Source organism: Microcaecilia unicolor, chromosome 3, assembly GCF_901765095.1.
Source record: "Microcaecilia unicolor chromosome 3, aMicUni1.1, whole genome shotgun sequence".
Lineage (NCBI taxonomy): Eukaryota > Metazoa > Chordata > Amphibia > Gymnophiona > Siphonopidae > Microcaecilia > Microcaecilia unicolor.
In genome coordinates, this window is record NC_044033.1 from 443,003,808 (window position 1) to 443,030,123 (window position 26,316).

Below are 26,316 nucleotides of genomic sequence, written 5' to 3' on the forward strand. Positions count from 1 at the left end.
CAAATAATGTTACATTTAAAAGTATATTGTACCTGCCTGTTCTTGTGCTTCAAATGCATTACCCTTTAGGTGTCCATGTTCAATGTCATCTGCCTATTTGCCTAATGTACTTTTGTTTCTTTGCAAAATCAGTGAATTTAATTATATGTTTACTATGCAACAGTTTTGTGGTATCCACAGCAAAAGTAGTATAACTGTTTGTTCCTTCTTACATAAGTACATAAATAAATAAGTATTGCCACACTGGGACAGACCAAAGGTCCATCAAGCCCAGCATCCTGTTTCAAACAGTGGCCAATCCAGGTCACAAACACCTGGCGAAAAAGTTCAAAACACCACAAAATGTTCGATACATTTTATGCTGCTTATCCCAGAAACAGCAGTGAATTTTCCCAAGTCAATTTAATAATGGTCTATGGACTTTTCTTTTAGGAAGCCATCCAGACCTTTTTTTAAACCCCGCTAAGCTAACCGCCTTTACCACATTCTCTGGCAATAAATTCCAGAGTTTAATTACACGTTGAGTGAAGAAACATTTTCTCCGATTCGTATTAAATTTACTACTTTGTAGCTTTATCGCATGTCCCCTAGTCCTACTATTTTTGGAAAGAGTAAATAAATGATTCACGTCTGCCCCACTCCACTCATTATTTTATAAACCTGTATCATATCTCCCCTCAGTCGTCTTTTCTCCTGAACACTGATGAAAATGTTAAATAACAAATGTCCAGTTCAGACCCCTGTGGAAAAATATTTGTCACCTTATTCCAGCTGACATATGTGCCATTCACTGTTCCCTCCAAGCTGAGTGGGAGTCCTTCATCTACAGTCCTGCCAGTGGGGGTGGGGGGATGCTGGTTCACTATCACACTTTCAATAGTGAAGGACAGGCAAGTTCTACAGACTCAAGGGAACCTGCCTGTCCCTAGAGATTGAAAACACAACACTACCTCCTACTGGTAGCAATGCAGTTGGAGGACACCCGTTCAGCTTAGAGGAAACAGTGGTGACACTGGCTATGATCCCTGATACCTCCCATCAGAAAATTCTTTACCTGCTCACGAATGTTATTCCTAAATCCAATTTTAATTTTTTTCTGTACCTTTTGGCTTCTAGAAGTAGGAGTAGCCTAATAGCGTAGCAGGCTGAATCCCTAGAGATACCAGGGATAAAATCCCACTAATGCTATCTTGGGCAAGTTATTTGTCCCTCATAAGTATACAAACATCCCTGTTCTTGGACATAAAGCCCAGTATCCTGTTTCTAACAGTGGCCAATCCATAAGAACATATGCTATACTGGGACAGATCGAAGGTCCATCAAGCCCAGTATCCTGTTTCTAACAGTGGCCAATCCAGGCCACAAGTACCTGGCAATCAGGTAAAATAGATTTCATGCTGCTTATCCCAGGAATATAACAAAGATTATCAAACAACATTGGGACATCATGCGTACACATCCCCTTTTTAAAGAGCTGGGAGTCAGGACAGCTTTTTCCCGGGCAAAGAATTTAAAGGAAATTTTAAGCCCTGCAATGTTACCAGTGACGAATGAAGTCAGGCAGTCGATTAAATATGGTCATTACAAATGCAACAAAAAGAGTTGTAAAACCTGCGAGCTAACCACTGAATCAGATAGCTTTTGCCATAAGAACCATATTCACAAATTACACAGTTATACCACTTGTCAGACGACACACATTGTGTACAGTATTCGGTGCCCTTGTGACAAAATTTATATAGGTAAATCCAGCAGGTCACTCAATGCACGCATGACCGAACACAGATCTAGAATCACGGCAAGAAACATAGGTGCTCCGCTAGTGCAACATTGCATTAACAAAGGTCACACAGTAGATATGCTCAGATGTCAAGTTATAGAACATGTTACTATGCATTCGAGGGGAGGCGATCGTAATAGAAAATTGTCACAGCGTGAATCCTATTGGATTTTTAATTTAGATACAATTGAACCAGGAGGTTTAAACACATATATGCATTGGGGGTGCTTTCTGTAAGGTTTTAGCTTAGAGCGTGTAGTTAGTTCACTGATGACGCTCACGTTACCAACTACGTACGGGAAGCACATGGTAGTTCCGGTGCCGACTTTTTAAAAAAGAACGCCGCCGCCATTTTTATATGAAGGTAGAGCGAGCATAAGATATACCAGGAAGCTGGAACCATAAGTCTTGAGCTTAGTTTTTCTAGGAGGAATGTATTTAGAGATCACATATGTATTAACATTCTTGTTGCAATTCTTTGTTATATATTGATGGCTTTGCAGGATTATCCCTTGACAAAGCAATTTGGCGAAACAGGTCCTGTCGGGATAACGAAGGTTCCTGGATGCTCCTCACTACACATATAAGATACATAAGATAAGTTATTTTGACAATTGATTAAGTGGTAGTTTAAATAGTTTTCTTCCTACCATTATAAGTGTGTGCCCTAAGTACTCTCATATGAATATTTATTTTCACTAAAATTTGGATGGAGGGGGTGGTCAATGATTAGAGACTGCTATGGCTGATAGACAAGAGTATTTTGTCATAACACACAGCCAAATCATTATCTATGAGACATCCCCAAAATTCATGTAGTATTGTACTGTGTGACACTCACTTTTCTATTTTTCTACTTTTTGCATATGTTTGCTGAGTTTTGATAACTTAACAAGTAGAACGCCTAATTCGTTTTATCCCAGGAATAAGCAGTGGAGTTTCCCAAGTCTACATTAATAGTACTTAATGGACCTTTCTTTAGGGGCTTATCAAAATGTTTTTTTTAACCCGGCTGCACTAACTACTTTTACCACATTCTCTTACAATGAATTCCAGAGCTTAATTATACACAGATGGGGGAATTCTATAAATGCCGGTAAAGGGAAAGGGAATGGGCCTTGATATACTGCCTTTCTGTGGCTTTTGCAACTACATTCAAAGCGGTTTACATAGTATATACAAGTACTTATTTGTACCTGGGGCAGCGGAGGGTTAAGCGACTTGTCCAGAGTCTCAAGGAGCTGCAGTGGGATTTGAACCCAGTTCCCCAGGATCAAAGTGCGCATGCACTAACCACTAAGCTACTGGTGCTCAAAAATGGGCACTGGAAAAGTTTGATGCTGAGCGCTATTTTGTAAAGGGCAGTTTCCGCACCCAACTCTGGGCATTAGGCTTACACCTGCTGAAACCTGGTGTAAATCCCGGCTCCCAAGCAGGACACAGAGACCCATTATTCTGTAACACTGCGTGCAACGTTCTGGAATGTGCATGACCATGTCCCCTTTTGGGTTGCACGCTATAGGAGTTAGGCAACCAGTGTTCAATAGCCTTAAAGTTCAATTAGTTTTGTTGTGATGATAAATATTAAAGACAGATTTCAGGGGTAGCAATGGTAGCAGCTTTTGCTCCCATTATTGCTAACATATTTATGAGCTGCTTTGAATAAATGTGGATTTACACATCAGAATTATTCCATCATGTTATTTGTTGGTGGAGATTCATAGATAATATTTTCTTTTCATGGAAGGGTACAAAATTTATTTATTAGGATTTTACTGCCTTTTTGAAGGAATTCACTCAAGGCGGTGTGCAGCAAGAATAAGTCAAACATAAGCAATAGACAATTACAGCAGTAAAAATATTCAAATAACAGTACAAGAATAGCATAGTATGCTACATACATTACAATCTCAACACAATAAACAGCAAACATTTTAATAGGTAATATAGGGTGTAGCAACTAATTTAAAGGTTATCAATAGAAATCAAACAAAATAAAACATGGAAAAGAAAATAAGATGATACCTTTTTTATTGGACATAACTTAATACATTTCTTGATTAGCTTTCGAAGGTTGCCCTTCTTCGTCAGATCGGAAATAAGCAAATGTGGTAGCAGATAGTATATATAAGAGAAACATCAAAGCATTACTTTGACAGTCTGACAGAGTGGGAGGGTGGGGGTATGCATGGGGACATCAAAGCATTTCATTGATATTCTAACAGAATGGGTGTTGGTAGGTGAGAGGAGAGTAATAAACAGAGAAATACAGCTTTATGGTTTATAATGGGTTAGAAAACCCAGATCCTTATTAAGTCCTGTTTGTTGTGTGTCAAAATATTCAATCATTCTTATTTCAAAGGTCTTACATTCCTGTATTGTTTTACAATTACCTTTCAGTATTCTTACTGTGAAATCACTGGTGCAGTGTTCTGGTCTTGTGAAGTGTTGGCCCACAGGGGTGGGGGCTTGACTGACGAAGAAGGGCAACCTTCGAAAGCTAATCAAGAAATGTATTAAGTTATGTCCAATAAAAAAGGTATCATCTTATTTTCTTTTCCATGTTTTATTTTGTTTGATTTCTATTGATAACCTTCCAGATTTTTTAAAATTATACCACAAATCCTTTACCATAAGACAAGGTTTTATTTGGTTTGATTCTAATCCTTCATATATCTCACAATGGCTCCAATTTGAATGCTCTTTATTAGCACCAGTGCCCACACACCTTGATTTCTATTGATAACCTTTAAGAGTGGACTAACACGGCTACCACACCTCTCTACTAACTAATTTAAAGAAAGTTGCAAATGATGTCACAAAGGTGCTTGTATATGTAAAGATACACAAATATACTTCTTGGGATGTTTGCATTAAGTACTATCAAAATAGATTTTTTACAGCAGTGCATCATAAGCCCATTGACTGTGATACATTACTATAGTTTGGTAATATGCATCCATGACATTTAGGACCCTGTTTACTAAGGTGTGTTAGCGTTTTTAACGTGCCTGCAATTAGAACGCGCGCTAACCATGTAAGTGCCTATAGGGACATTGTAAATGCGTACATCGTTAACGTGCGTTAAAGACACTAACGCGCCTATAGCGCAGCTTAGTAAACAGGGCCCTTAAAATCCAATATTCCATTTTCTCAGGGGTCCTTTTACTAAGATGTGCTGACAAATGGTAGCGTAGGGGCATGTTTTGGGCGCACGTAGATCCATTTTTCAGTATGCCTGCAAAAATGCCTTTTTGGTATTTTTGCCAAAAATGGATGTGCGGCAAAATCCAAATTGGCACACATCCATTTTGGGTCTGAGACCCTACTGCCAGCCATTGACCTAGCGGTAAAGTCTTATGCGGTCACCAGGTAGTAATGACCTACGCGCATCAAATGCCACTTGGTGCGCATTTGATATGTGCATCCGAAAATAAAAATTATTTTTCAGACACACGTATCAGATGCATGCCAAAAATGAAATTACTGCAAGAGCCACGCGGTAACTCCATTTTGGCGCACGCTGGGCACGCGTAGATGTTTATGCGGCTTAGTAAAAGGGCCCCCTCAGTTTTTACGATATTGGAGGATATGTGGTTCCAATGCTCAATTTGAGGGAGCAGCAAGAGAATTGAAAAGCACATTTTTTTGACAGAGGTTATCCTAAATGAATGGTCATGCAAGCGGTTCAGAGGGTTTCATAACCATAGAGATATTTTGTTGACCTATGTTGAGAAATGCCCAGAGGAAAATATATTGATATTTTCAATGCAATATAATGTATTTTCTGAAGTAGTCACTAAAGTGAGTACACAGCAATTACAGTTATTGATTTTACAACCTTGTTTTCAAGATACACAATTCATTTTTTCCTAAGGTAGACATTGGAATCTTATTATTTATTTTTTATTTATTGCACTTGTATCCCACATTTTCCCACCTATTTGCAGGCTCAATGTGGCTTACAAAGACCTGTTATGGCATCACCATTTCAGGGTACAAAAGATACAATTGGTGTTACAAAGATATCGAGGCTAATTATACAAGTCTGACGTGTGGATAGCACCAGTAGCTACATCAAAGATCGGACATCAAAAAGGTTTAAAGATCTACACACAGATAAGATTTTTTCTTTGAAACCAGCAACTTTGTGTCAGTCAACAAATGTTATATATTTATTAATTTGTCCATGTAAGTTATATTATGTGGCATAGACATCCAGAATTCTAAAAAAAAAGATTGCTAGAACATAAATATTGCATTAACACATAAAAGCTTATGGAGCTTTTGGTACCACATTGTGTGGAACAAGATCATGTTTTGGATGATTTCCAATGTATAGTTCTTGAACAGATCAGACAGTCCACTCAGAGGGCTAATAATGGAAAGATATTGAGACAGAAGGAGCAACAGTGGATATTTATCCTGAACACAAAAGAACCTATAGGGTTAAACATTTTGACTGAGTGGAGCACATTTTTATTTCAATCATTTTTATTGATGGTAATGCAGAACACATCAGATACATAACAAAGCCTCATAAACATATTCCAATAATCAAATGTCAAGTTCAACAAAGTCAGCACCATCACAACAGTGTTTTACCCATAAAACAATTAAGTCACTGCTGAGAGGAGTGGTGTTGATAGTTGCCATGCACTGGCATTTTTAACTGAGTTCCATTATTCCCACAGCTATTTTGAGAGCTGGAGAGCCGTGATTAAGAGGTGCAGTTTTTCCCTGAGCAGCTTGCATTAGCAAAACAGAAACCTGTTGGGTTATTTTTGTGGAGAGAGGCTCCAGGAATGTATTGATTGGATCATTAATTTTTGAAGCAAAGCAGAATTTGTGTAATAGAAGCTAAAACTTTTTTTTTAATTCATTTGTCTAACTATGTTCTGAGAAGCTGTTCTATCCATAATAGCACCCAAACTATGATATTATGAAAACTGCTGATCATGGTTTTGAAATTTGAAGATATTGAAAAGCTAATTAATAATTTGAGTGACTACTGACATAAGAACAGAGCAATAACTGAAAGTGGAGTTTTTTTGACCTATGATAGGAATATTCTCTGCCCAAGACTGAGCAAGCCAAATGTTAAGGCTGTGTAATTTGAGGTCTTTTTTTCCCACTTTTGTTAAAGTAGAAAAAGAATAATATATAAGCAGCAGTTCCACAATATAATTCTGAGCAATAAATATTTGAGGTTCTGCTTGATAATTGCTTAGCTCATGTTTCAGGAATAGCCCTAGGATAAATTAGAGTAACCAGAAATCCAGTCACAGTATTCAGTTAGAGGAACCAGGAAAGCCTGACCTAAAAAGGTAACAGAGAGAAATAGATTTGCCCAGCAGTCTGGTCATACTAAAGAATATACATGAGGTATACATGAGGTGCTGACTGCAGCGTGAATGTGAAGTGAGAATAAGGGTGGCAAGAAATGGGATAGAGTCAGCAGAAACTAGAAGGAAATAGACATGAATTTCCATACACTCAAAATGCAGCTAACCAAGAAAAAGAAATATCTATTTTCTTCAGTCCCATTGGATGAGACAGCTGCTTAAGGAAACATAACTCTAAAGAAGATTCAATACTTGGAGTTCTAGGTCAGTACACTGCAGAAAGACCTAAAACAAAATGTTAGACTCAGGACGATGAGCCCTTGGACCGCAGCCAGATTAACGCTGCCTAGTCAACCCAAAGGCTAACTAGGCCCCAACTGGCAGCAGGTGAACCACCCATACAAGGCTCCTATGGCTAGACAGAGTCAGGAAGTGCAGGAACTTAGGATGAGGTCTGGCTGAAGCAGTAGGTAAAGCCCCAGCTCGGCAGGGACTGAGGGCAAGTTTTGTTGGAAAAGAGGGCGAGAGTAGGCTGGAACTGAAGGCAAGGCAAGGCTGGAACTGGAGGCGAGGCTTGGCTGGTACTGAAGGCAAGGCAAGGCTAGAACTGGAAACGAGGATTGGCTAGAACTGAAGGCGAGGCTTAGTGGAAACTGAAGGCAAAGAAAGGCTGGAAATGGAGGCAAGGCTTCGCTGGAACAGAAGGCAAGGCAAGCTGGAAATGAAGGCAAGGCAAGGCTGGAACTGGAGACAAGGTAGAAGTCAGAGGAAGAGTCAAGGCAGGCTGCAACTTTCACTCTAGGAACCAACTAGGCAACCTGTTGTGAAGCCAGTGAGAGACGAGCACAGCTGTCTTATGAAGACCTGGGAGTGGATGTCATCACTGAGCTCCCTGTTGAAGCTCCTGCTGCGGGATCTTTAAATGCATTTCTGGTGCACGTTCTTGCACCTACTGCAGAGACACCGTGGAAACCTGAAGTCACGGTGCCAGTGACCCACTACACTGATGACCCAGACCCAGAACCCCTCAGAGGTTGCAGACCCCAACCTCGACCCCTGCCAAGGCCCACAGGTGACCCGGGGCACTGAACATGGCCCAGGGCCATGATAATACCCCTCCTCAAGGGTCTTCCTCCCCACGGTCCAGGGCAGGATTTCCGGGGACACAAGTGATGATGGAACCTTCTCAAGATCCTCAGATCAAGATGGTGGCTAGCAATCTCCCACAAACTGTCCTCAGAAGCATTGTCCTTCCTGGACGCAGGAGTGTCTTTGACCATGCACCCAAAGTCTGGTTCTTCAGGCATAGTACATGAAGTAGGAGGTTGAAGAAATCTCTTCAGAAGATCTCTCGCCATGTAGTTAGCCTGGGCCTGGGTCTTGGCTGCTAAGTGTAAGCAAGTTGTATCCTGAAGAGGCCTCCCTCCCAGTGGGAAATCTGCAGTACCCTGATCCTCCTGCCAAGGAGGACATGTCTCTGCTTGTTCCTCGAGGCATACATTGGCCTGAACCTCACTGGCCCAGGGCAATTCATCAGGAATACTGGAAGTGGCTAGGGAAACAGAAGGGTCCCGGGGTCCAAACCCTTGAGGGCTTCGTTCTGTTTCTGTGAGTCTGACGTCCTGCACGTTGTGTACGTGCAGGATGTCAGAGTCAGACTCAGAAAGAAGAAACCCAAATGAACGAAGGAAAACGACTTTCGGCTGGCGGGGGTTGGGGTCCCCCACCAGCAAAGGACGTTGACGGCAGGGAGGGGGTTGCGAGGGTCATCGGTAGGGGGGGTCCAGGGCCAAATCAGCAGATACGTCCCTGCTAGGAACAGGCAAGTTCCCTGGAGTCCTACAGACCTTGCCTGTCCCTCACTATTGAAAATGTTATAGTGAAACAGCAGTGTCCGTTCCCCCCCCCCTCCCCCCACTGACAGGACCAGTGCTTTTTTTGTAGAAAAAAAGGTGCCGGTACTCATTATGGGCGGGGTCACCACATATGGCTCCACCCCTATGTTAGCCACAACCACATTAGGCACACTCCTTACACCAGCCATGGCGCATATAAACAGACATCATTGAAAATATTATACTAGTATGGGAGAAAAAATAACGTGATTTTTTTTCATTATAAATCATTTCTGTAAGCTGTTACAGCTCCAGTATACCCAGTGCAAAATAAGACAGCAGGTGTAAATTCTCAAATTGGACATATTTCAAACACTAAAATGAAAATAAAATGATTTTTTCTACCTTTGTTGTCTGGTGACTTTGTTTTTCTATCCATATTGGTCCCAGTCTCCGATTCTGCTGCTCTCTGTTCTCTTAACTCCATTTCCAGGGCTTCCTTTCCATTTATTTCTTTACTTTCCTCCTTTCTTCTTCATTTCTTGCCCTACATCCATAAGTAAAAGCTGTGTCCTCCTCCGTGGAATTGACTGGAGGAGGTATAACGTGGATCCAGCTTTTGCCTATTTTCTCCATCCATGTGCAGTTTTTCTCCTCTCTTACCTTTCCCTCATCTCCATCCATGTGCAGTTTTTCTCCTCTCTTCCCTTTCACTCATCTCCATCCATGTGCATCTTCTTCTTTTTTTCTTTTTTTCTTTTCTCCCCTCCATCCATGTCAGCACTTCTCCTCTCTCTTCGCCTCCATCCATGTCCAGCATTTCTCCTCTCTTCCCTCCCCTGTATTCGTATAAAGTAATAATTCTCTCTCCCCTCTCCTCCATCCAAATCCAGCATTTCTCCTCTCTCCCCCCAAAACCCCTCCCATCCATCCATGTACAGCAATTCTCCTCTATCTCCTGCTCTCCTCTCCATCTATTTCCAGCATATATCCTCTCTTCCATGCCCTCCCCTCCCATCCATGTGCATCTACTTCCTGTCTTCCCTCCCCTCAATCCATGTCCAGCATGTCTCCTCTCTCCCCTGCCCTCCCCTCCCATATCCAGTGATTCTCCTCTGTCCCCTGTCCTCCCCGCCATCCATGTCCAGCAATTCTCCTCTCTCCCCTTCCCTCCCCTCTCATCCATGTCCAACGATTCTCCTCTCTCCCCTTCCCTCCCCTCTCATCCATGTCCAGCGATTCTCCTCCCTCCCCTCCCCTGCCCTCCCCTTCCATCCATGTCCAGCGATTCTCTCTTCCCTGCCCTCCCCTCCCATCATGTCCAGTGATTCTTCTCTCTATACCTGCCCTCCCCTCCCATCATGTCCAGCGATTCTCCTCTCTCCCCTGCCCACCCCTCCCATCCATGTCCAGCGATTCTCCTCTCTCCCCTGCCCTCCCCTTCTATCAATTCTTCTTTCCCCAGCCCATCCTCCTTCTCCACTGCCTGCCTGCCTGCTACGAAGCATTAAAGAAAGGCTGCCAGCATCGGACTTGGCAGCACGAACGGTGCAGGCAGCGATTGAGAGAGGCTGGCAGCGTTGGAGCTTTCCTCTGCGAGTCCCGCCTACTTTGTTTCAACTTCCTGTTTCCGCATAGGCGGGACTCGCAGAGGGAAGCTCCGATGCTGCCAGCCTCTCTTAATCGCTGCCTGCACCGTTCGCGCTGCTGAGTCCTAGAAAAAAACAGTAAGTAGGGGAGTGAGAGAAAGGGTGCAGGTCTCGCCGGAGGAAAAAAGGTGCCAGTACACCGTACCAGTGCATACCGGCACAAAAAAAGCCCTGGACAGGACAGTAGGTGGAGGACTCCTGCTCGGCATAGAGGGAAAACGGCGAGTGACCGTAATCACTCGCAAATGTGCAGTAGAGACTTCCCTCTCTGCCCCGCCCCCGCTTCAATACGTGATGATGGGGGCGGGACAGAGAGGGAAGTCTCTACTGGCATGCTGCAGACGTCAGAACCGCTCCCCCTCCCCCCCTCACCCGGAGTCACCGCCGCCCCTCCATCTGGCCCGAGCACTGTGAACTTACATCAGCACGCAGCAGCAGGCACATCAGCAAAGCTGCCGTCAGGCTTCCTTCTCTGCCTTTGTCCCACCCTCGCCGACGTTACGTCACACGAGGGCGGGACACAGGCAGAGAAGGAAGCCCACCCTGACGGCAGCTTTGCTGATGTGCCTGCTGCTGCGTGCTGATGTAAGTTTACAGTGCTGCTCGGGCCGGGTGGAGGGGCGGCGGCAGCGACTCCGGGGGGGAGGGCTCGGAACCCCCCCCCCCCATTCCAAAAGTAGCCCGTTTTCACGGGCTCAACGGCTAGTAGTGCCTATAAGTGAGGCACACTCCCTCCCTCAGCTTGTAACCCCTGGAGCCCTTGCTAATCAGAGGAGTGATACAGAACCAAATTGCTAGCATGCCAATATAGCTTAAGCCTAAGTCTGCAACATCTATTAAAGGCCCATATGCAGCTAAGTTAACAAGGCCAGCATGCATAGGTGAAAGGTCTGAAGTGGCACAGGTGTTGCAGGATCACTCTGCCATAAGCCCAAAAGGGTCAGAGGTTATGTGGGCTAAAATTCTGCAAGAGCTCCAAGCTGCTAAACTTAAAAAAGCTGAACTGGTTGACTGCCTGGAGGAAAAATTAGAGACCTTTGCTACCTGACTAGAGTCGGCTGAAGCTTGTTTTTTGGAACTAGAGAAAGAATGAGTAGGGGGGACAAAATGGAAATGTCTAGACTGCAGCAGCAATTGGAAGGACTACATGAGAAAGTAGGAGACCAAGAAAACAGGAGCTGGAGATCCAGTTTGAGAATACTGGGTATTTGGAAGGTAATGAGAGTGGTTCCCAAATGACCTATGTAAACAAACTGCTGCAAGCTTGCTTTCCATCTACAGGGGCCACCCCGCCATTCAAAACAGAACACGCATACAGAGACCTTCAGTCTAAGCTACCACATGCTATGGTGCTGAACCTACTGTGCTTCCAGGAAATAGAGCTGGTACTCAGACAATCATATCAAGATAAACTGTGCAAATATGAGAATATGGCGTTGAAAATCTTTTCAGACCTCAGTTTGGACACAGTGCAAAAAAGGAGAGAATTGTGGCCTTACAAGAAAGAGTTGCAAAAGAGGGTGATGTAGTTCCCAGCGAAATTAATTCTTAATATTGATGGGAAGATGTGGTTTCTCTCTACACCAAAAGATGCTAAAATCTTTTTTAAATCATTGGCTGCCACTAAGGATCCTAAAGAGGATGGCCAGTTAGCGGGGATAACCAGTTATCCCCCACAAGTGATTTAAATCACTTTGAATATCTGCCCCATGGTAAATCTGTACTCTGGTGGGATGCTAGAAGTGATGTTAGTTGGGATAGGGAGGGAAGGGAGAGGGGTTGGGAGGATTTATAGCTGTATAAACCCACAGTCTAGTTGCAGTTTGTTGTTTCTTAATTAAGGTTATATTAGCATCAACAGCTAGAAGCTATGGATGATCTTATAGCTGTTGTTGAATAAAACGTTTATTATTAATAATAATAATAATAATAAAAAGATGAAGATGGAGAAAGAGAATGAGGCAGAACTGCAAGAAGCATTGATCCAAAAAATGAATAGGAATACTCACAGATTGTAGAAGAAATGTCCGTGCAGCTGGACATTTCTATAGATCATTCCCACCACCACATCACAGATCTTAAATTTGTTTTAAAAGACAATATAAGTAAAAGTCCTAAGAGATTTCTATGCATAATGAAACTCCCCTCTCCGGACAGTATCAGCCATCCAGTAAAACTAGTAATGCAACAGAATAGGTAAGCAGTAGTAGCAGTCAGACCTTCCAGCGTAGCAACTTAGGTACTTGCAGTTTTCTCTAGAGCTGTCCATATAAACTTCAACATTAGAACAGCAGGTCTGACCAAAACTAATAACAACTGAGCAACAAGAGTACTCACAGGGCTAGAGTAAGCAACCCCAGCTCTGTCTCCTCAACAGACCTTTGCCACTGTCTGTGCCTCCTCGTTGCTGCAAATCCCCAATCATAGGACTGCCACTACTTCCGGGGACAGGGGAAAGCATCAGTGCACTGGTTGCCAGACCAGCTCCTGTCCCAACTACCTGGTTCTCAATTACAGGGTTGCTGCTCTGAAAAATAACCCTGCAAGATGGTTTCTCCCTGATTCAGAGGAGGCTTGTGACAATTGGAGCTCAAATGCATCTCAGATTGGACTGGAGCTTCATCTTCAGTTTCAGCAGCAAGGACCATACCTAAACCTCCAGTCCCCTTGCTTTACAGCAAACTGAATAGTTGTCTGGATCATGGCTTGTGGATCAGAAAAACACACCTGGCCTTCCCTTTCCTCTTGACTATCTTCGGCAAAGAAAAGAACCAAAGAACTGCAGGAAAAGCTTTAGTAATCAGAGCCAAAGGGGAACATCCTGCCCAATGGGCACTATCTTGGATTTCCTCTGTATTTTTTAATATTACATAAACATTAAGCATAACTGAGCAATGAGTACATTTTGGGATATGACTGACCTCACCCTTCATTCAATGGTCCAGTGCAGTTTATGTTAGATGAAGACTCTGGAAAACAATATAGGTTGAGGTCAAAGAATACTGTAGATATTTTAAAGTGGTTTCACAAAATATGAAAATAAATGTTTGTTATATTTACTCTCCTTTCCATATACATTACTAACTACAGCATTTGCACAGTGAGAAGATGATGTTGATTTTTAATCGTTTGTATAATGCTACCAAATGTACACAGAACTGTACAGAGACACATGAGAAACAGTTCCTGCTCCATAGAGAAAGAAGAGACATCTCTAATTTTACTGCAAATATGCATGTAAAATTATTATATAGTAGCAACATTTAAATGACAGTATGTTCACTTCTTGTAAAGTAATTATATGATACAGCGACACATGGATCATTTATGGATTTGAAGCTCATCAGTAGGAAAACTAAAGTTTGTCTTTAGAGCAGCTAAATTATTTTATTTTATTTATTTTATTTTTGTTACATTTGTACCCCGTGCTTTCCCACTCATGGCAGGCTCAATGCGGCTTACATATACAGGTACTTATTTGTACCTGGGGCAATGGAGGGTTAAGTGACTTGCCCAGAATCACAAGGAGCTGCCTGTGCCTGAGGTGGGAATCGAACTCAATTAACAACTTAAGCCTAGTATAATTTAACATTTATAACCCACTTTTCCTGATTGAGAATCACAAGGCAAAGCACAAAAGGTAAAGTAAAGCAGAATATAACGGCAAGTTAGAAAAAAACCAAGTACAGAAAAATACCCATCTTAGCTATAAAGGGCAAAATCACAATATAAAACATTCAGTGCAAGGTACCAGCAACAAACAAACAACAAAGACATACTGTTTTTAAAAAATAGCAGCTCAATATTCAGCCAATGTAGTCAACATTTTGTTTAAACCCTGACTGCAGCAGCATGGTGCTGAATATCTGGACAGAGCAGTGAGCACTCTTGCTATCTGGATAGTAGTGATATTCAGTCTTCTATGTAGTTAGCTCTCAGGTTGAAGTTAGGAGAAGAGGGAGGGAGGAGAGGAATAAAACTAAGATTGGAGAGGTTGTGGTTTGACCTGCACAGGTAGAGTGAGAGTTGATTTAGTGATTTAGAGAGCCAGGATTGGGATTGAAATCCCCAGTGAAGAGCAGGGCAAGGAGCAAGAGAGTACTGAGAAGAGTAGGGTAGGCATGATAACAGTGATGAAGATGAGAAGTGCTCAGACAAAATGGAGATGGGTGAATGAAAGGAAGAAAGCATTGAAACTCAAGAGCTGAGCAGGTAGAAGCCAAAATGGTTGAACTGATGAAAATAGAAAATGTACAGTGTGGTATTGAGGTTTGTAGTGATTTGAAATGGGGAATAAGATTTGGAAGAGTTTGGGACTCTTTTTCAAAGCTCTTAGACACACAAAATACCTCAGGTTACTATCGGTACTTTGTGTGTCTAAGTGCTTTGAAAATAAGCCCCATAGTATTAGAAAGAGACAGGGTAGTGGAGTCGTAGAAAATAGGAGAAGGAAAAATACAAACCTGTGGACATATGTGACGTGCGGGGTAGCCAGAAGGAGCACAGGGTAGCAGGAATGGAGCCCCAAGTGGATTGGGGTGGACCTGGGAGTCACTCCAGGGAACACTGGGAGAAATATGCAGATGGGCTTCAATAGCTCCACAACACCGGTGACTCACTTGGAAGAATGATGTGACACTGTGGAAAGTTCTGTTAGTGACCAACGAGTTAAGATCCAGGACTTTGAGACTAGGCTTAGCACCATTCAAGAAATTAAAATGGTATTAAAGATTCTTTGTAGTATAAGATTGAAATTCTGGAGAACAAGTCTAGGTGCCTTAATTTAAGGGTGTTAAATTTCCTTCAGACACCAGCTGTAACCCTTAAATAACTTTTTAATTGATTTGTGTTAAAATGTGGGAATTCCAGAGGGTGCTACTCCCCCATCCAAGAAGATTTGTTTTACCTCCCTTATAGAAGATGAGTGGAATCTGGTAGATTGGAAGGGAAGCCCCCGATATTTACACCAGATAGTTTGGATTTTGCTGTTTATAGCACTTCTTTTAAAAAGTGGCCCTACTGATTAGTGGTGCATTGAATGTGAAGATGCCCATTCAGTTCCCATGGGTTTCTTTGCATTCCGTAGCGCCATCTCTTTTATTTTGTATATTGACAACCACTACCACTTGCTGGGATCTCCCTCATTTGTTTATTGGAGGCTTTCTTGGGAATATTATGTATTAATTGCATTACTTTCTAGCTTTCCTTTTTGTATTTTGGTACTTATCTGTTTAGTGTTTCTCTATTTTCTGGATGTGAGATACTGTATCTTACACTATTATTTCAAAATTAATAAATAATAAATTTTAAAAAAATCAATGCAGGAAAAAAAATAATCATAAATGTTGCATGAACACCTGCTGTGTATATGGGTATCTGCTGTATCTGCTGTGTATCTGGGTTTAAAAAAAGGTTTTGGCAAGTTCCTGGAGGAAAAGTCCATAGAATCCAAATGACCAAAGACCAGCGCAAAGCCAAAGCAGTCTGTTGGAAAAACTTTAATTAACAATAATTAGTAAAAAACAAAACACTTTGGGGTCTGTGGAGGAGTAGCCTAGTGGTTAGTGTAGCAGACTCTGATCCTGGGGAACTGGGTTTGATTCCCACTGCAGCTCCTTGTGACTTAACCCTCCATCATACCAGGTACAAATAAGTACCTGTATATAATATGTAAACCGCTTTGAATGTAGTTGGAAAAACCACAGAAAGGCAGTATATAAGTCCCTTTCCCCTTTCCCCTTTACTAAGCCATGCTAGCGGCTTCTGTGCAGTATTGCCAACACAGCCCATTCAAAGTGAATGGGCTGTGTCAGCACTAACACACAGCCAGCAGCAGTAGCGGCTTAGTAAACCCCAGCGTTGGTGAAGTACACAATTGTTTCAGGGACTTGACGCGGGCTGTGCTTCACCTAGAGTGCCTGCACCAGGAGTCTATAGTATATCAATCTATCAAAGAACAAAAATTCAAATTATAGTCACAAAAATATGAAAAATTGACACACATGTATAAATATGAATACAGGTATAAATAAATGTGAATTGAACAGACATGAAAGACCAAATTCGAATACTGTATGGTGCAGAAGGTGGAATACAGATTGAATAAAAAAGTATATTAGAATAGTAAATAAATACATGAATAAAAATAAAAGAGAAAACATACCTAAAAGAGCATGTATCAAATGCACTAAGTTTGTAGTAACTCACAAAGTGTAGCAAAAAGCCTATATGAAAAAAAGAGAGACCATAACGATAGAATGAAAACTCTCTAAAAAGCACCAACAGTAATGTGAATGTCGAGTCCCTGTAATGGTAGTGTATGGTTTCCCACCCCTGAACTAGTAGTTCACCAAGAGGGGCATAATCAAAAGGGGTGCCCAAGTTTTCCGGAGGATGTCCTCGCAGGACGTCCCAGCGAAGGGACAGGGAAACCCGTATTATCGAAACAAGATGGGCGTCCATCCAGTGGCGTTCCTAGGGTGGCTGACACCTGGGGCGGATTGCCGATGCGCCCCCCCCCGGGTGCAGCGCCCCCCCCCCCCAGCGAAACAACACCTCACCCGGCGAAAGGACACCCCCCCGGGTGCATTTTTACCTGCTGGGGGGGGGGGGGGTGCCGCGCGCCTGTTGGCTTCGCTTGTTCCATGCTCCCTCTGCCCCGGAACAGGAAGTAATCTGTTCCGGGGCAGAGGGAGCACGGAACGAGCGGAGCTGACAGGCGCGTGGCACCCCCCCCCCCCAGCGGCGTGCACCCGGGGCAGACCGCATCCACTGCCCCCCCCCCCAGGAATGCCACTGCGTCCATCTTTCGTTTCAATAATACGGTTGGGGACGCCCAAATCTTGACATTTAGGTCGTCCCTAGAGATGGTCGTCCTTAGACTTTGTCGTTTCTGATTTTCGGCGATAATGAAAACTAAGGACGCCCATCTCAGAAACGACCAAATCCAAGCCCTTTGGTCATGGAAGGAGCCAGCATTCATAGTGCACTGGTCCCCGTGACATGCCAGGACACCAACCGGGCACCCTAGGGGGCACTGCAGTGGACTTCAGAAAAAGCTCCCAGGTACATAGCTCCCTTACCTTGGGTGCTGAGCCCCCAACCCCCCCCCCCCAAACTCATAACTGTACACCACTACCATAGCCCTTACTGGTGAAGGGGGGCACCTAGATGTGGGTACAGTGGGTTTCTGGTGGGTTTTGGAGGGCTCACATTTACCTCCACAAGTGTAACAGGTAGGGGGGATGGGCCTGTGTCCGCCTGCCTGAAGTGCACTGCACCCACTAAAACTGCTCCAGGGACCTGCATATTGCTGCGATGGACCTGAGTATGACATTTGAGGCTGGCATAGAGGCTGGCACAAAATATTTTTAAAGTTGTTTTTTTGAGGGTGGGAGGGGGTTAGTGACCACTGGGGGAGTAAGGGGAGGTGATCCCCGATTCCCTCCGGTGGTCATCTGGTCAGTTCGGGCACCTTTTTGTGCCTTGGTCGTAAGAAAAATTGGACCAGGTAAAGTCGTCCAAATGCTCGTCAGGGACGCCCTTTTTTTCCATTATGGGTCGAGGACGCCCGTGTGTTAGGCACGCCCAAGTCCCGCCAACAATGTGAAATTTCTCTCATTATGCCCCCTCTCACATTCAAATGAACTAGCAAGGGGAGAGCACACTTCCCTGTCCCCCTTCCCTAGGCCAGACACCACCTACTTCGTCTTTTCTCCTTCTCCAAAGCCCAGCTCTTTCTCCCTCTCTCCTTATCCAGCACTTCCCTCCTTTCCCCAGTATGGATCTTAGAAATACACAGGCTTTAGATATAGAAATGCAGTATTGGGGAGGCAAAATGGCTGACAGTGATAGCAAGTAGTTTGCCAATGCAGTACTTCTTGACCATTGTTTTCCCAATACTAGGGTTCAACGCAGTGTACATTAATGAAGACTAAGATGAAATATAATAAAAACAGTCTAACAAGACATAACAATCAACAGTGTCAATAAAAGAAATTAAGCCTAAACAAATAACGTTTTCAGTATAATGTCTTCAGATGGGTTAGTTCTATCTAATCCAGACCCTCAACTCAAACAAAATAGGGGACCACAAAAACAAGCAGACAAAAACTAAAATGGAACCCCCTCCCCCTTTCTCCTCTGCCAAAGAAAGCCGGAGTCTATAAGCAGTGCAATTCTGGTTAAAACAACAACAAAACCCAGAAATGCATTTTCTCCAGTACTCTGCTAAAATACAAAAATTGATCAGATGTACATTTCTCAACACAGACATATTCCAACCATTAAAAAGAATTAAATAAAAATAATTTTTTCTACCTTTGTTGTCTGGGCACTTTTCTAATTGGTCATAATCTGTTCCACTTTTTGTGTCGGTCCTCCTAAATTCTTTTTCAGGTTTGCCTTTTCATTTTTACTTTTGTCCTTCTCTTCCTTCTCTATATCCATTTGGCACTGATCTTTCTTTTTTATGTTTCTTTTCTTTCTTTTTTCTTCTCTTCCTCTATATCCACCTATATATGATTTTTATCCCTTATTCTCATTATCATCTTCTAGCTTCCATTTCACCCCTCATCTACCTACCAGGTTTTCCCATCTCATTGCTCCCTCTGTCTTTCTTTTTCCCAAGTTTTCTCTTTCCTCTTTCCCCTCCACTTCCATGTTTTGTACTCATCTACTCTCTACTGCCTCTTATCTCCTCACCAGCCACAGCTCCAGCTCCATTCCTCTCTCTTTTTCCTTCTCTTGTCTCCAGGCCATTCTTCTGTACTCCATTTCTTATTGCCTCTCTTTCACCATCTTTTTAACCCTATTTCCACCCTCACTCAATCCCTTGGGAGCCCATCCTTTTCCTTTCATATCCTTCTCCAGTGCCCCAATTCCTTTTTAATACCTCACAAACTCTCTTCATTCTTCCAGGTCATTCACACTACATCTCAACCTTTCCCCACACTTCATCCCTGTTCTCTTACCCCTCATTTCATACTCTCACTCATTCTCTCAACCCATTAGCATACCTCCACTCACACCCACCAATTGCCAAGTACTCACTATCCATTTGAAATTCCTACTCCATCTCTCCCTGCTCTGCTCCCCAACACTCTCCCATTCAATCACCAAGTCACAATCATCTTCTACTCTGTTCCCCCTCTCCCATCCCCATCCATGTTCTCCTCTGTTCCTTTTCTACCCAGCCACAGTCCCACCCATCTTCTACTCTGTTCCTCTTCTTTCCCCCCTAGTCTCATCCATCTTCTGCTTGGTTTCTCTTATCCCCCCCCATCCCATCCATATTCTGCTCTGTTCCTCTTCTCTCCCTAGCACCATCCACCTTCTGCTCTGTTCCCCGTCTTCCCCCTCCCAGTCCCATTCATCTTCTACATTATTCTCTTCACCCCCACCCCCTGTCCTATCCATCTTCTGTTCTTTCCAGGGTTTCCTGCCCATTTGATATTTCTTCTCTCTATACTGTATGTCCACTATCATATTGTGTTCCTGTCTGTCCTGTCCCACACCTCCCCTCTCTATCCCTGTTCTTCCCCCTCACTTCCCTTTTTCCTATACCCCCACCCTGGGGCCAGCATCTCTCTCCCTTGCCTCCCTCCCCATGGTATAACATCTCTCTCTCTCTCTCCTCTCTCTCTCTCTCTCTCTCTCTCTCTCACTCACTCACTCAAAACTGCTTTGGTTGTACAACAGCATATCAAATCCACGACTCTTTACCCTCTCTTTCTCTCACTCACTTCATGGGTTCAGCAGCTCTCCTACTTTCTTCTCCACCCATCCATCCACCCAGTCTCTCTCTTTTCCTGCCTCCATTCACATACCCCCCCCCCCCCCCCCAATCTCAGCATCTCTCTCTCTTTCCCCTTTTCCCTGTGGGTCCAATGTTTCTCCCCCTTGCTTCCATAAGAATGTAAGAATAGCCATACTGGGTCAGACCAATGGTCCATCCAGTCCTGTATCCAACAGTGGCCAATCCAAGTCACTAGTACCTGGCAGAAACCCAATAGTGACAACATTCCATGCCAGGCAAGCAGTGGCTTCCCCATATCTATCTCAATAGCCAACTATGGACTTTTCCTCCAGGAACTTGTCCAAACTTTATTTTAAACCCAGATACTCAAACCACTGCTACCACATCCTCCGGCAAAGTGTTCCAGGGCTTAACTATTCATTGAGTGAAAAAATATTTCCTCCTATTTGTTTTAAAAGTATTTCCATTTAACTTCATTGAGTGTCCCCTAGTCTTTTTATTTTTTAAAAGAATAAAAAATTGATTCACGTTTACCCATTCTATATCACTCAGGATTTTGTAGACCTCAATCACATCTCCCCTCAGCTGTCTCTTTTCCAAGTTGAAGAGCCTTAACCTCTATAGCCTTTCCTCATATGAGAGGAGTTCCATCCCCTTTATTATTTTGTTTGATTTTTTGAACCTTTTCTAATCATGCTATATCTTTGTTTTTTTAACAACTTTGAATAGTTTTTGTCACCTGCAAATGTAATCACCTCACTTATCGTACCAGTTTCCAGATCCAAGCTTTCCCTTCCTCTTCCCCCCTCCCCCCTGTGGTTTGGCATCTCTCTTCTTCACAGCCCCCCCCCCCCCTCCCAATGATCTGGCATCTCTCCTTTCCTTCCTCCCATGGTCAGTCAGCTCTCTTCTTCCCTGCCCCTTCCCCTCATGGTCTGTCATATCTCTCCTTCCCTTCTCTTTCCCATCCCCCTACCCACTCCCCACCCTCCCTTCACCTCTACGCCCCCATGATCTGACAGCTCTTTCCTTCCCTTCCCCTCATGGTCTGTCATCTCTCTCCTTCCCTTCCCCATTCCTTCCCACCCACAGTCTGGCAACTTTCTCATTGCCTTCTGTTCCCCTCCCCCATGATCTTTCAGCTCTCCCCTTTCCTTCCCCTGTCCCCCTCCCCGTGATCTGTCAGTTCTCTCCTTCCCTTCTCCTCCCCCTCCCCCATGTTGTTTTCAGCTCTCTCCTTCCCTTCTCCTCCCCCTCCCCCATGTTATTGTCAGCTCTCTCCTTTCCTTCCCCTTCTTATCCTGCTCCCCATGGTCTGTCAGCTCTCTCCTTCCCTTCCTCTTCCTGGCCCCCATGGTCTGTCAGTTCTCTCCTTCCATTTCCCATCTTTCCCCCCATGGTCTGTCAGCTCTCTCTCTTCCCCTTCCTTTTCTGCTAACCCCTCCCCCCATGGTTTGACAGCTCTCTCCTTCCCTTCCTGCCCTCCCCCACCATAGTCTGTTATCTCTCTCCTTCCATTCCACTTCTCCTCCCCCCCCAATTGTCTGGCATCTCTCTCCTTCCCTTCCCCTTCCCCCCACCCACCATCTGGCATCAATCTTCTTCCCTTCCCCTTTCCTCCTCCCCCCACCCATTCTGGCATCTCTCCCCTTCACCCCTCTCCCACGGTCTAGCATCTATCTCCTCCTGTCCCCCCCCCCCCCCTCCGGTAATGTGGCGACTCTTTTTTTCTCCTCATCTGTGAGTGCGGCACTTCTTGCTTCCTCCAACCCCTCCCCCTGCGGGATCCAATACTACTTCCTTGCTTTTTTCCCACTCCCTGCACTACTGCCCACCTCCAACTTTCCAGGAAACCAGCAGCATCACTGAGGTAAGCACTCTGCCTTTGGTGGCTCAGAAGCTTTCCCTCTGCTTCAACATTCCACTTATGCGGGACAGGAACTTGTAGCAGAAGGAAAGCTTCCGGGCCACTGAAGGCAGTGTGCTTATCTCACTGATTCTGCCGGCGGCCCAGAAAGTTGAAGGGGGCAGCGGTGGTACTGGATCCCATTGGGGGGGAGGTTGGGATACCAGACAGGCAGCTTGTTTGGGAGGGGCAATGCCCCCCCCAAACTACAACCATGACCCGACGCTATTCAATCTCTTTATTTCTCCTTTGATCTCACTCATCCAATCTTGTGTATGCAGCCCATATTGTCATGCCAACAATGTTCAAAATTCTCTATACCTATACCTTGGATTCAGTTGATCCCTCTCCCCTCAATTCTTCTCTTGAGTGCACCACTACTTGGCTTTCTAATCATAGACTCTCTTAATGTTTCCAAATCTGAAACCATGCACTTTCCCAATCCTTACTGTGTTGTTCCCCTTCCCCCTACTCTTCAAGGTCACACCATGAATTATAAAAAAAAAAAAAACTATGCATTTTGGTAGTCATTTTTGACCCCAAACCCATTTAAATTACATAATAAAATTATATAATCCTCATCCTTTGCTTTGCAGCGAATTAACTTAGTCAAGTCCTACTTACCTGCATCACGCATCTTTCCCTTGTCATTACGCATTTGGATTACTATAATGCACTATTCTCTGGATTACCATTTTCTTCATTAAAGCACCTCCAACTCATTCAATCTACTGCCGTTAAATTCCCATGCAATGCATATAAATTTGATCACATGACTCCGTTGCTTAAAAACAAACACTAGTTGACTGTTTCTTTTTGCATCTACTACACATTACTTTTACTGGTTTACAAGGGCTTATTACCCTCTACCCCAGAATACATTTCCAATTTGCTTATCCCCTATGTTTCTCCCCAGAATTTGTGTTCTCAACAAGCTCTTCTCAACCTTCCCTTTCCCCTCCGTTATGTCTCAATACTGCCTGTGCTGCGGAATTCGCCTATGCTGGACCTAAACTCTGGAACACACTACCTCTTGAACTTAACTTTTAAAAAGCTTCTTAAACTCTGGCTTTTCAGTCAAGTTTTTTTCTTTGTAATGATGGGGACATACACTTACATCTTCTCTCTTTTCTCTCCATTGCTCATCTTGAGCTTTTATTGTAAACAGCCATGCTGCCATTTTGGCGATTGGTGGTATATAAAATAAAGGAAAATAAATAAATAAAATATGCATTATGTAAGTTTCACGCAAAAAGGGCATTTGTAATTCCATTTAACTGAATAGGCAATGCTAGCTGTACAATTAAAGACTTAGAAGCTTTTGTTAGCTTACACCCTGCCAAAGAACAGTAAGGCACAAGCTACAAAAACTAAGGGGCCCCTTTACTAAGCTGTGCTAAAAAGTGGCCAGCACTACCACTGGCTTTCCCAGGCGCTGATGCCACTTTTAGCCCGGCTGTGAAATGACTGCATTTTCCATTTACTCTATTAATGGCCATTAGCATGAAAGCCCTTACCGGCAGCTATTTTCTAGGCAGTAAGGGATCCTGCAGTAATCCAGCGGTGTTCCTTGGTTGGCTGCCACCTGGGGTGGATCGCCACTGCAACCCCCCCCCCCCTAGGTGTAGGTCACCCCCCCAGGCGCATCACCTCCCCCCCCCCCCCCCCCCCCCCCCCCCAATGCATCACCTCCATCCGCCTCTCCTGGATGTATTGCTCTTGCCTCCTGGGGGTGCTGGGAGCAGCAGCACAGCTGTCGGCTCTGCTGGTTCCCGGAACAGGAAGCAACATCAGAGGGAGCAAGGCACCAGCAAAGCCACCAGATACATGGCTGCTCCCTGTACCCCCTTGCAGTGTGCATCCGGGGCGGACCGCTCCCACCACTCCGCCCTCAGTATGCCACTGCACTAACCACAATCTAATCGATTAGCATGCGACAATGTAGCTACACTAACTGATTAGTGCTGGGCATGACCCCAGCGCTAAAAAATAAAAACAAGTTATTTTTAGCATGTGGGAATTGGGAGGCAATATCAAAACTACTGTGGGATGTCTGAGCATACCCCACGGTAATGATTTTTACTCTGTGGTAAGCACACATTAGTGCTTATCACAGCTTAATAAAAGGGCCCCTAAAATTGAAAAAAAGGAAAAATTTCAGGACACAGTGATCAGTACCAGAAACAGAAGCCCTCCATTTATTGAGAAAATGCATACAGTACAGACAATGACAGCTCAAGCTTCCTCACACTGTTTTGTCTATTTGTGTGAGCTGTGTCCTGCAGAAGTGTTCAGGCCTGTGAGGGAATGACTGCCAAACTGTAAAAGGAGATTCTAGTGACTTGGACACCTTACAATATTTCTACAGATTCTTGCAGGGACTATAGTAATTTTAGTATTGTTGTTTTTCAGATGGTTAAACTTGCGCTCCTGAGTTCTCGGAAGGACAAGCTCCAAAGTGACTCAAACAGCACTGGCTAGCCATCTGAAAATTACCCTCTCTCAATGTGGCTAGAACTTAAGTTCTTCTTCCACAAGGGGTACTCATTTAGCTTCATCAAGAACAGGTGTTCTCTGGGCTGAGTTTTGGTCAGAGGAGGGGGGGGGGGGTATGTCAATAGATGGCATTTTCAAATCTTTCCATGTACTTTTCTAGCAAACATCTACCTGTAGATAACACAGGTTCAAGTGAGCCTGTATACTCTATATCCACTGCTCATTTCAAGGTGTACTTTTCTTTGAAAATTAGTGCAAAACCCGCAGCTATAAAGTACATGTGGTCTTTTCTCAGTTTGAAAATTGTTCCACAAAGAAGAGGTTCTTCCAGCTCCCATATGCAAAACTGGTTTAATATACAAATGCATTTTGTCCTTTAGTCTACTATACGTTTCCGCATTCTTAAACTACCTTTGCTGCAGCTCTGTTGGAAGTACTATTACAGTAATTCCACGGTATTCTTGCTATTGTAAGTCAGAATTTGAATGCTCTCATACCATCCTGCTTCAGAGTGCATCCTTGATCAAAAACCTTATCAATCAGGATGAACCCTGAATTATGGGAGTAGTTTTCAAGATTTCAAAAATCAAGATCTATACCGCTTCCTATAAGAGGCACAATCTCTCTATTCATTATAGGGAAAATAAAGTAATTTTCAGCTGGTGTAAAGAAAGCATTTGAGTAGTGTATTTAAGGTTGGAAAACTGCACGTCTACAAACAGTAGGTTTGTTAAAGCCACTCATTAACACAGCCTGAGAAACGCTAAACTGTAAAGCCTTCTCTTAATGAGACTTTCTCATGCAACATTTTTAAATGTTCCCCCAGATTACACAGGGCCAGTGTTAGGGGGTGCAAACAGGGCAATTATCCTGGGCCCCCATGCCACAGGGGGCTCCAAGCCTGCTTGAAGCTGAAGAAGACTTTAGGGAATCCCTTCCTAATTTCAGCCCATCATTTCTAACACCAGCCCTGAGATTACACATTCCATATACATCAGAAATATTATGCGCTAAACCATAGTTCACATCAGCAGTGAATGCTGTCTTCTACAATATACCGCAAAATAGACTTCTAGCTTCTGCATTATAAACTACCCTTAAGCCAGCCTCTTTTTTAAAAACCTTTTAGTATTGGCACAATAATGTTACTTGGCATCTATTCTGTTTTTTTTTTAATGTTATGATACCTAAATATCGACTTGAACCAGTTCTATCCTTACGGCTAAGAAAGGCTCCTACCTTGCAAAGGCTGAGAGAATTTCCTCTGGCTGCAGGGACAGTGCACAGATGAACCTCATTGCTGCTGTTTACAGAAGGCTGACAGATTTTAATTTGAAAACATGTCTTTTGCTTGCGGAGAGTTCAATAAATCAAAAGAAAGAGTGGCAAGTGTTATCTGACTTCAGCTTCCTGCTTGAGGCATTTCAGCTGGCTTGCAGGCTGATAATTAGGCAAGCTGTGTGGGAAAAGCAATATCATGAAAAATGTTAACTAGATAATTATTTGGGGGGGGAATGTACTTTCTGTCATGTGAAAAAAACATCTCTT

At 43.7% G+C, this 26,316-nt stretch overlaps 1 protein-coding gene across 9 annotated transcripts in view; it reads right to left on the reverse strand.

The window, feature by feature from the left end:
* The window catches only part of COLEC11 (collectin subfamily member 11), a 61,795-nt gene extending 35,711 nt beyond the window's left edge, over positions 1-26,084 (reverse strand). For 2 of the 9 annotated variants that reach the window (XM_030198913.1, XM_030198909.1), the window contains exon 1: positions 15,073-15,242. In XM_030198913.1, coding sequence (XP_030054773.1) covers positions 15,073-15,082 — 10 coding nt within the window. In that variant the 5' untranslated portion in view covers positions 15,083-15,242. Of the gene's footprint in view, positions 1-13,530; positions 13,579-15,072; positions 15,243-23,961; positions 24,012-26,007 lie in introns of those variants that run through there. The other 7 variants (XM_030198912.1, XM_030198915.1, XM_030198910.1 and 4 more) reach the window with 7 other exon arrangements.
* Positions 26,085-26,316: the final 232 nt, after the last annotated feature.